General features: G+C 34.2%; 4 protein-coding genes across 4 annotated transcripts; 2 read left to right on the top strand and 2 right to left on the bottom strand.

Annotated features, from left to right (window-relative positions):
• Positions 1–292: 292 nt before the first annotated feature.
• On the top strand, positions 293–1,866 carry LOC109601554 (GTP-binding protein 128up). Its single transcript, XM_020017795.2, has 5 exons — positions 293–448; positions 497–793; positions 848–1,386; positions 1,508–1,630; positions 1,685–1,866. Exons 1-5 carry the CDS (start codon positions 407–409, stop codon positions 1,785–1,787), a joined length of 1,104 nt encoding a protein of 367 aa, XP_019873354.2. The 5' UTR covers positions 293–406; the 3' UTR covers positions 1,788–1,866.
• Positions 1,867–2,536: 670 nt separating this feature from the next.
• Positions 2,537–4,443, bottom strand: LOC109601546 (uncharacterized). Its single transcript, XM_020017787.2, has 2 exons — positions 3,979–4,443; positions 2,537–3,929 (listed from the first exon to the last, which is right to left on the bottom strand). Exons 1-2 carry the CDS (start codon positions 4,425–4,427, stop codon positions 2,579–2,581), a joined length of 1,800 nt encoding a protein of 599 aa, XP_019873346.2. The 5' UTR covers positions 4,428–4,443; the 3' UTR covers positions 2,537–2,578.
• A 397-nt stretch (positions 4,444–4,840) lies between these two features.
• LOC109601548 (probable ATP-dependent DNA helicase HFM1) lies at positions 4,841–11,015 on the bottom strand. Its single transcript, XM_049960984.1, has 14 exons — positions 11,002–11,015; positions 10,820–10,953; positions 10,650–10,772; positions 10,316–10,596; positions 10,125–10,261; positions 9,910–10,063; positions 9,380–9,811; positions 7,440–7,668; positions 6,959–7,384; positions 6,692–6,909; positions 6,416–6,642; positions 6,264–6,364; positions 5,127–5,413; positions 4,841–4,918 (listed from the first exon to the last, which is right to left on the bottom strand). Exons 1-14 carry the CDS (start codon positions 11,013–11,015, stop codon positions 4,841–4,843), a joined length of 2,841 nt encoding a protein of 946 aa, XP_049816941.1.
• Positions 8,772–9,367, top strand: LOC109601561 (uncharacterized). The gene is made up of 3 exons (XM_049970570.1): positions 8,772–8,861; positions 8,916–9,044; positions 9,102–9,367. Exons 2-3 carry the CDS (start codon positions 8,916–8,918, stop codon positions 9,321–9,323), a joined length of 351 nt encoding a protein of 116 aa, XP_049826527.1. The 5' UTR covers positions 8,772–8,861; the 3' UTR covers positions 9,324–9,367.
• Positions 11,016–11,278: the final 263 nt, after the last annotated feature.

Genomic DNA, 11,278 nt, shown 5'->3' with positions numbered 1-11,278 from the left:
TTCATTAAGGTATAATTAAATTACTATTAATACATAATACTATAACAATTTATTAATATTTCTGCAAATATAGCAGAAACTACAAAGTACCACGTGTACATCGTGACGTATTTTGGTTGCCTAATATAACAGTTCTTACTTTAAACCAATATTAAAAAAACTGAGCAACAAATTAATGATTAAAGATTATATAAGAACTAAAACGGAACATTTTTTGTGTGTTTCAAATTTATTCTCTAATTAAAATTCTTTTCAAGATCACTTTTTTTAAACCTCGCGCTATCATATGTGTCAACTCAGATTACCCATGTGTTTTTCTACGTGAATCCGACAGCCGCAGATTTTCAACAAAAATAACAAAACTACACAAAGTTTTTATCGAAAAATTACTCGAAACTGATCAAAAATGAGCACAATATTAGAGAAGATTGCGGCCATCGAGTCAGAAGTAAGTAAAAATAAAATTCGTCAAATAGGATCTAACCTCTTCCCGTAGATGGCCCGGACACAAAAAAATAAAGCAACAGCCGGACATTTAGGACTGCTGAAGGCGCGACTCGCGAAACTTAGACGTGAACTGATCACCCCAAAAGGGGGCGGCGGTGGTACTGGAGAAGGTTTCGATGTGGCCAAAACTGGAGATGCTCGAGTGGGTTTTGTTGGTTTCCCCTCTGTTGGAAAAAGTACACTTCTCAGTAATTTGGCTGGTGTATACTCGGAAGTCGCCGCGTATGAGTTTACAACCCTTACAACTGTGCCTGGGTGCATTAAATACAAGGGAGCAAAGATACAAGTAGGTTAATATATTTATTTTCATATTATTTTACTAGTCTCAAATTATTTGTAGTTGTTGGATTTGCCTGGTATCATTGAAGGTGCAAAAGATGGTAAAGGTAGAGGTAGACAAGTAATTGCAGTTGCCAGAACTTGCAGTTTGATATTTTTATGTTTGGATGTGTTAAAACCTCTACACCATAAAAAACTCATTGAACATGAATTGGAAGGTTTTGGGTTGAGGTTGAACAAGCAACCTCCAAATATATATTTCAAGAAAAAGGATAAAGGTGGAGTAAATTTGAACTGCATGGTTCCACAATCTGAATTGGACTTGGAAACTGTTAAGTCAATTTTGTCTGAGTACAAGATTCACAATGCTGACGTAACATTAAAATATGATGCAACCAGTGATGATTTGATTGATGTTATTGAAGGCAACCGCATTTATGTTCCCTGCATTTATATTTTGAACAAAATTGATCAGATTAGTATTGAAGAACTTGATATTATTTATAAAATACCACATTGTGTGCCTATTAGTGCTCATCACCGATGGAATTTTGATGATCTTCTGGAAAAAATGTGGGAGTATTTGAAACTTGTTAGAATGTAAGTATTTTATATAAATAATAATTGGAATTAGAAATAATTCCAATAAGCGTCAACCTACAAAACTGAACATATATATATATATATATATAATTGTATTTATAATTTTTTTTTATTACAGTTACACTAAACCTAAAGGGCAACTTCCAGATTACAACTCGCCAATTGTATTGCACTCAGAACACACAAGCTTAGAGGATTTCTGTAACAAATTGCACAGATCCATTGCAAAAGAGTTTAAATAGTAAGTAGCCAAACTGTATAAACTTCTCAAGAATTACATTTTGTTTTATTACAGTGCTTTGGTTTGGGGTTCATCAGTAAAACATCAACCACAAAAAGTCGGATTGGAACACGTTTTGAACGACGAGGACGTCGTGCAAATCGTTAAGAAAGTATGAAACGGATGACAATTAAATTAATTAAAAACGCAAGTTTGGTTACATGTTGAAATTTTAAGAATAAACAGTTAATTCAGCAGTTTTTGATTTAGTTTTTATATAATATTTTTAAAATCAGTATGAAGACGTTTTGAACGACAGGACGTCGTGGTAATAGTTAAGAATGTATGAAACTGATGACAAAATTAAATTAACAAAAACAAATTTGGTTACATATTGAAATTTTAAGAATAAACAATTAACTCAGGAGTTTTTGATGTAGTTTTTATATACTATTATTTGTAAAACCAGTATGATTTACACTTATTCTAAAAATTGTATTTGGAAATATTTAAATAAAAAAAACAAGTATGTTTCATTTTAAATCTAATAATTTAATTCTATATTGTAATATTTCAGTTTTATTTTATTCAGGTGTAAAATTTGTTTATTATAATAATTCATTTTAATTCTAATATTGTAATATTTCAGTTTTATTTTATTCGGGTGTACAATTTATTTATTATAATATTAAATATTAATAATTCAATAAATGGAACAAAAAATAAAAACAAATGACTCAAAAAATGAGTGAAATTATTGAAAATATTTCGATGAGGATACGATTTGCACTTATTTTATTATGCGTTATAAAATTTGGGAATATTTAAATGAATACACATGAAACTAAGATTAAACTTTTTAATCAAAATTGTATGACAATAATAAGGGTAAACATTTACCCTAATATTAAATTACACTACTATAAAATTAATTAATAATTAAATTACATTACTATTAAATTAATTACACTACTTATAAAAACGATTAGAATTATTCATATTAAGCTCATTCCTTCTTTGGGCAAAATACGAACTTTGCATATCATTTGGAACATGATTGAGTTCTTGATTGCCATAAACCATTCTTGGCTCATTTGTAACATTGTGCCCTTGATTAGGGTAAACCATAGGCTGGGGATGAATCCATTCTTGTCTGTTGGGTTCGTGCATGGACGTGAACGGCACTTGATACTGAGGAAAGCAAGTGTTATAAGGAGTTGGGTAAGGTATGGGGCTGCTGTAAGGTTGCATGGTTGGGGTATAATTCATGTATGGATAATTATTATACTGAGGCATTGGGGGTAAATATCCTATGGGCATTTGTGGGGGTAGAACCATTTGTTGGTTGGGTGGATAGTATTGTATATTTTGAGGTATTTCTTGGCGATTGGGTAGGAAATATTTTGATGTACGAGTTTCTGGATAGTTTTCATCTGAATAATGATGGGTTGTGGAAGCGGTAGAATTGGACATCTGCTCATCCTCTACTTGACGATAATCCGGCTTAAAAGGAATATTATAGTTAAATTGCGGAGTGGCCCTCACTGACATGTTGGGATTGAGTTCATAATTAGGATTAAATCCTACAGCATTATCTTCCCACTCAAAGTTTCGATCACTAGTTGTAACAGGTTGCTGGTTATAATGACCAGCCACTCTTGTCGGTGTAGTATCTTGTTTCTGGTATTGTGGGACGTTCGTCTGTTGGTTAGATTGATGGTTTGTAAAACGATTATCGAGAAAATATTTAGATGCGTATGTTTCAGGCTTGTTTTCCTTCTGGTTTGTTCTTGTTAGAGGTGTAGTAGAAGTAAATGTAGGTCCCATGTGTTCGTTTGAATAATCGGTTGCAGGAGGAATAGGATTCGAAGTTTGTTCCCCCTCTTCGCGGTAATCGCCGATTGTTGACGGAATCGTGTAGCTGGAATATTGGGAACTCCTCGCCAATATATTGGAATTTTCAGAAGTAGAATTGTACTTCATAACATTGTCTTTCCTTTCGAAATTACGTTCTTTATTTTGCGTAACAGTTTTCTTATAATAATCTCCAACTCTTGTGGGAGTAGTTTGAATGTGTTTCTGCTTTTGTATTCCTATTTGTTCCAAAAAGGAGGCTGAGCACAAGTTTGATATGTCCGAAAAATCCTCGGTCGTATTCAAAGAATTTGTGGAGGTGTTGAAATTGTCGTCCGTGAATTCTCTGTCACACAACGGGAATTTTACGCACGGCTTTTTACCTTTTGGCGGCAGTCCTGTGGTCATATGATAATTTTGTCCTACGCCTAACGGCGGTAAGTTTACCAATTCGTTTTTGGGATTCCTGGCAAAACACAAAATTAAATAAAATATGTAAAATAAAAATTACTTACATGGAAAAATTAGATTGTTGGGTTACAGGGCTGTGTCTGGTTTGTGAGTTGGAAACAAGCGGGGATCTCCAAGAGATGGATTTGGTAGCTTTTTCCTCGACATCAAAATTTATGTCGGATTGTCGGAGTTTCGGCGCAATGTTACGCTGGATCCCAGACTCGCCATACTCGTCGAACCTAGGTTGCAAAGGAAGAGATTTCTTCTCGCATCTTTGAGTCGAAACTGAATCGTTATTGTGCGACAAACGTTTGGATGGTGTGAATTGATAATATTCACACAGACGACGATGGTTTTCCTTTTCCTCCTGCATTATAAGTTGTGTAGAAGAAAGATTAGTTATTACACGTGTTTTATTACCCGACTGTACTCCATGTATGGCCTTGTAAGGAATGGTAAAGTTTGACACAAGTGTCAAATTTATACGGTTTACAAAGCCTACTTTGATCATAAATACTTAATACCCATTTTCGCGCCCGATATAAATACAATAATAAACTTACAAATAAATAAATTAAGATTTAATAATAAATAGTATTAATTTTAAAATATTTCATTGAACTAAATTTTTAAAAAGTTATACCATATCATAGAGTTAATCAGTTATTGATATGTTTAATTTTTTTTATTGCTTTCATATAATACTCACGTAAAGAGAATTTTCGAAATCCATCGCAGGACAAACTTTTTTTTCCTCAGTTTTAGGTGTTAGTTGTTTAGGATTTGAATAAGAAATTCCATATTTCTGTAAAATGTTTAAAATCGTCTTGTCGTTTTCCTCTGGACAATTTATTAAAAGTTTTGTCGCATCGGTTTTTTGTTTTGATTGAGAGTTCGTATGTAAATTTAATGTATTTTTTTCCTCTACGGTTTTATCTGTTGTATTTGTTGAAAGTTTTTCAGATACAGATGTGTCAGGTATAGGGGAAGAAAAATCTTCGTCTGAGAAATCCAAATTATATAAATCTTCATCGTTGATATTTATATTATTATTGTTATTGTTATTTTCGTATTTTGGTTTCTTTTCATCCATTCCAGTTAACTCTTCAATTTTATTTAAATAGTCGTCAATTTTAGAATCAAAAAAGTCGGATGATTCGTCAATCTTTGATTTCTCCTCACTATTTTTCAATATAATATTTTGATGTACTATTATCTTTTCATCATTATCTGTTATTTTTTCATTTCCAATGGTCCTACCGAAAACCTCTGTAATAGTCCTTTGCAAACTTTTAGATTCTACTTTTTTTTTCTTGCAATTTGTTTTAGGAGACTTGCTGCGTTTTATTTCTTTTTGAGGTTTATTAATGTCTTTTGTCACCTTCATATACATATTTAATAGTGATTGCTTGTTAGCCGGACTCTCCTTGTCCTTTACTTTCTCGCCATTTTTCGTCTTCGATTCCAGCGTCAATTTATATTCGCAATCTATGCCAACTGTAAATATATCATCTTTAAATAATTAATAATAATTACATACATTATGAAATGTAACTTATAATAATATATAACAAAATATACAAAAAGACAACACAAACGGTATTCAGATTATTGTGCCAATTGAGGTCGGACGTCCATGTAAGATGATAGTTCTAATCATATTCAGTGACGGGATTTCAGTTTGTATCTGAAGATACGTTAATCTCGAGCATTGAAATTTCTATTATTTATAATAAACATTACTTTGATCTTAAGTTTATTAAATTCTTTTATTCTAGAATTTATTTGTTCAGCTTTAGTCTCAGTGTTAGAGGTATAGAAATGTTGCACACTAGCAGTGTATAACTTATGTTCGTAAATTGAGGTATACATAAGTTTGAAGTCACTGAATCAGTTTTTTTACTTTCCTCATGTTTTCTATAAGTGGAAGAAATATTGGTATAATGTACTAGGAGTTTTTTGGTCGCGATAGTGTCTTTGTTAGTGAAGAATTTCACAGAGCTGTAATACAACAAGAGTAATATATTTTTGTGGAAGAAGAACCACTTTACAATTACAAAACATTCCGTAGAGAGAAAATACTGCATTAGGACAGTGACATTAAACAAATTTTCACATCGCTTGATGCGTGGAGGTTATCTGAAATCAGAGTAGCTGTATGAGATAACTAGTATAAATAGATTGAGTTTAAACAGAGACAAAAGGAAGTAATAACAGAAAAATAGCATAACAAGAATGGATAGTACAGAACATTACGTTATGTACAGATGATTAGGTACCGTCTAAATATAAAGACAGAGAACACAAATGTACGTTTGTCGTCGGCTGATGTAAAACTGATATTTACCCCATTGCTCACTGATGAAATAAGCTGAAATTTCATCCGCTTCCAAATTTTCTAACTCCACAAATTTCATTATGGTTGGATGATCCATCATGTAAGTATGCCTAAAAATATGATTGTGATTATGTAATTCAATTGTACAAAAAATTACTGACGAGTATTGTTCGTAAAGTAGAATATTATTATCCTCATCCCCAATTAATAAAGTCATAAGGCTGAGATCGTTGCCTGTTACATATTCATCTATTGAATCAAGATTCATTAGGGTTATTGTCAATTTTATGGATTTTTTATCATGCAGTTCCAAAGTCATAGTGTATTTCGGAATGTGTTTGACCTCATCTTGTATTTTGCTGCCGAATGGACTTTTCTTTTTTAAAATCTACGAAGTGGCAATGAGTAAAATATTATAAAAACATTAAATGGGTTACAATTTCAAGTTCCCGTGGATTTGTTTGTAATATGTCATTGAATGTCTTCTTGCCCGCGTTCACGAGCAAATTGGAGAAAACCGATCCGATTCCGTTAAGTTGTTTGCTCACAAACGGCGAATTCTCCCAGAGTTTCGCTTTGAAACACTTCGACAAGATGTGACCGTGCAAAAGTGCCGAGAAACATTTCTGCCTTGTCGTCAAGTACTCAATAAAGCCTGAAAATTAGCAATTAATATATAATTCAATAACTAAAATAGAACTGACAATTTATCACTCGTTCACCATTCCTCATGATTTTCTGTGAGTCGGCCAAAATCGACTGATCCCAAATGTTCAGGTTGCTAAAAACCGCCTGTATAATACAGTTTATTTTCATGTCCAGCGTTTTAATGCGCCCATTCAGAGGAAAACGTATCGTCGTGTTATTTTTGTTCTTGTTCAGCATGTTCAGGCATTTTTTGTCGTTGGTTCTTAGATATAGTTCCGAAAACTCATTCGACCTGCTGATGAGGGCCAAAATCTGCTGCAACCCTTCCGAACCGTTCACTCTCGTGAACAGCTTCATCGTTTCAAAGGCGACACAGTATTTCGCCATTATTTTACCGACATCCGTCGGCGTTATCGTAATGTTTTGATCTAGCGTCAACATTCCTGCCCGCGCCAATTTGTTTATTTGTATCTGGCACATGTCTACAACAAAACACAGAAATATTGAAATTGTTATTTATATAATTTTAAGTTATACCGAGTAATTTTTTATCGATTTCATCCAGTGTTAAAGCAGGGTTAATGCCGTAATATCTGGGATTCTTTCTCGCTCTAATGTATAAAAAAGTGGTGGACAACCAATGTTTGGCTACACCTAAGTCCTTAATTGTCCCCAGGACGATTTCGGCGTTCAGATGCTCGTCCAGGTGTTTATGTAAGTTGGATTCAACGTTCTGGCCTCCACCGACCATATTTTCGAACCGCCTCTGAAAAAATATTAAGATGATTCACATAAATCCATTGCAAAATTTTAAGCATGCAATCGCGTTGCGTACGTTTTTGTTTTAATGTGTTCCCACGTGGTCGATACTTGTGGGCAGATATTTGAATAAATATACGAAGATTCGCGAAATTTATTGATGATGTTAACTGAGAGGGTTTTTTTTAGATTTCAGCTTCAGACATAATCGGAGTTGATTAATAGTTGTTTCAGTTATGTGTCTTTGGTGTTTAGAACAGTAGAAACAAGAAATACTTTTGTATTTTATGGTTTTTCTTTGGAAATTAGTATAAAACGGTTTGTTGTCTGTTCATTTTTCGAACAGCATAAAGGAAAACGTTGACAGAGCTCAGACACGTTACGCAACGCATCTCATTTTTCATTTGCAATTATCGAATGCATCGGACAATCGCAATTAATCATAATGTAACAGACGTTAGAACTCATAGGATAACGTTCAGTTTATTCAATTCCCAACGACGGTCATTATAATAGCCGATTCGTAATTAACATATCCATATACAGAAGTTATGTTTAAAATGTTGCCCAATGCATCCTATTGATTGTTCTTTGGGTTTTGTAAAAATGCTAATTTTTTTACTGTGAGATGTATATCGCATTGTTGCGCCGTTTTCGGGAATGTTTAACACATTTTTTAATTTTTTTAATCTCTCATTGTTTGGAAAAATTGCTATTATGCGTATTTATTGTTTCGTTTAAAACAACTGCAAGTTTTAATAATTAATTTTATTAAATTTGAGTAGTTAATAAATCTAAATTGTCACCCTTTGTGTACAGTAACATAACATATAAAAATTGTATTGTTTTATACAGTTCTTGTTGTTATAATTATCATGTAATGTTTAAAGAATCCACAACAGGAAATGTTTTAGATCTAAACGACATGTTAACACCCAAAAAAAAAAAAGAAAAATTCCAGAGACGAAACCACGCAAAAAAGCGATTAAATCCATTGCGACACACATATTTCCTTCATTTGTATGTAAATGCAGGCGAAACAATGTCCGATGTGAGGGAGGACCGGCGTCCTTGTCCACCGACCGATTCCGTCCCGTATAAAACGTCTTCGGCGACTATTTCGCGGCCAGTTTATCCACCTGAACCCGCCTGAAAACTATCCTGACTGTTGGATTATACTGTAATTTGTGTCTTGAAACGGTGAGTGTTGTTTCGTTTGTAAGATTGTTTGTTAATTTTGTGTTCCGTTCGCAGATGCTTTCGAAAATCCTAATAATTTACGCGTTAACAGTCGCGGTGCTGGTGAAACCGGCGCCTCAAACTCCCTTCTCGACTTTGCCGACAAGAATCCGCCCGTACGAAGAACAATCGGTTCCAATACCAGTAAGTAAAGCCCACACCACAACCCTTAAGACAACCCGATAATCGTATGATTTCCAGTACGATTTCAATTACAAAGTGGACAACCCTCCGACGAACACGTTTTTTGGCCAAAACGAAGCCGGTGATCAAGCCGGACGTGTAGCCGGCCAGTACTATGTCTACCTTCCGGACGGAAGACTCATGACGGTCGAGTACACGGTCGACGGCGAGTCCGGATTTGTGCCTCGGATCACATTCCAAAACCAGGCAGCCGCACCCGCAACCCTCGTACGAGGATAACGCCTTAAGTACCCGCTTAATAAATAAACGATTAATTTAATTAACTGGTTGTTTACTTTGTCGTCCGCGGTGGTCATGATTATGGCGGTGGCGGACGTGTCGAATTGGGGTCGACCAGCGCGTCCGATCATCTGCATGATCACTGTCTCCGGATAGTCCTCGTAACCCCTGGATGTGTAACATTTGGTGGACTTGACGATCACCAGGTGGGCGGGCAAGTTGACTCCCATCGCCAAAGTGCTTGTGGTCACCAGAATAGGAAGATCGCAGTTCCTGAACAGGTCCTCGATCGCGCGCTTTGTTTCTGGCAGTAAACCGGCGTGATGGTAACCGACGCCGTGGATTAAAGTTTGTTTTGCGTTCGAGTCCTGAATTAATTTGGAAGCTTGTAGTAGTTTTTCTTTCTGACTTGGGTTTAGGTTTATGGTGAGGTTTTGCTTTATGTGACGAGCTGTCATTTCAACGCTTTTTCTGGTGCTGCAGAAAATCTGAAACAATTCTATACTGAGTTTATGTTATTTTAACTAGTAAAAACATATCATATCTATATGTATTAGTATATATCATATACTAAAAGTTGTTTTACCAAAGTAGGTTTGCCATCGGAATACTGTAGTAGTAAATTATGTAGTTTGTAGTTCAAGGATAAATCAAATTTGAACCAAGTTTTGTTCTGCGAATCGAAATTGTAACCGAAGATTAATTTTTTCAACGGAACCGGACGCATGTCTTCTGCAATTCTATAAAATTAAATAAATGTACACTATTGTTTGTCCTATAAAAACAATTAAGAACATTTACTTGTGATGCCAAGTGTTGGTCTTGCCTCCTATCCATTCAGCAACGTCCTCAATATTTGGTACAGTTGCTGACACAGCGACATATCGAATCTTATCAATTAACTCCATCTTGTTATTTATGGTTTTCATTCTGCTTACCTTAGGGAAAAGCACTCGTTTATTTGATTAAAAATTCTACCCATAAGTACTTACAATGACTTCAAGAGTTGATCCTCTATTATCCTCGTGGAGGAGGTGAACTTCATCAATTAGAAACAATTTGATGACTTCAACCAATTTTACATTTTCTCGCCACTTTCTGGTGATCGAATCCCATTTCTCAGGCGTCGTTATTATCAAATTGTAATTGTTTAATGCCGAATAATCGAAGTAGTCGCTGTCTCCGGTAACCGAAATACAACTGAGGCCGAAATTTGAGAATTTGACATGCCAGTCTGCGAGTCTTTCCTCACACAACGCTTTCATAGGAGAAACTAAAACGCTCCCAAATTAATTATTTTCTTCGTTTTAAATTAATTAACCTTACTGTAAATGATTTTAAAATCTTGACCCGTAACATTTTCATTATCTATCAACAGTTTCACGATGGCCAGTTCGAAAATTGCCGTTTTCCCGGAGCCAGTCGGTGCGGAAACAATTACCGATTTATCTAAAATAGGTGTATTAACTAATTGTCCGCCATTAATAGTAATTTACCTGTATTTAAAATGTGGTCAAAAACCTCCGATTGTACGACATTAAAATATGGATATCCTGCGAATATAACTCTATACTGTTCTGGAACTTCCTCAATATGCCTCAGTCTAAACTCGGTTGAATTATTAAACGCACTAAAATCATTAATTTGCATTTAAAATTATTTAATTTTCAAAACTCACCTGTTTAATTCCATTTTTGAAGTGGCGATAATGGCGTCTATGGAGTGAAATGAATAATGAAAAACGTTTAGATTTTGTTTAAAAATTTCATGGCCTACTTAATTGCCTAAATGTATACAAATTTCATTAATTAATTAAAACATATTGCATAATGTGTATAATTTAATTCACATCAGTATTAAGTAAAAATGATGTTAATATAAATTAACAATTAAAAATTAAATTAGATGTAATATTTAAAAATTAAATAAAAAGATCAGATAGATGATGTTAAGCT

Source organism: Aethina tumida, chromosome 1 (genome assembly GCF_024364675.1).
Source record: "Aethina tumida isolate Nest 87 chromosome 1, icAetTumi1.1, whole genome shotgun sequence".
Lineage (NCBI taxonomy): Eukaryota > Metazoa > Arthropoda > Insecta > Coleoptera > Nitidulidae > Aethina > Aethina tumida.
The sequence above is the reverse complement of the archived record's forward strand: the minus strand, read 5'-3'. Positions and strand labels throughout refer to the sequence as shown.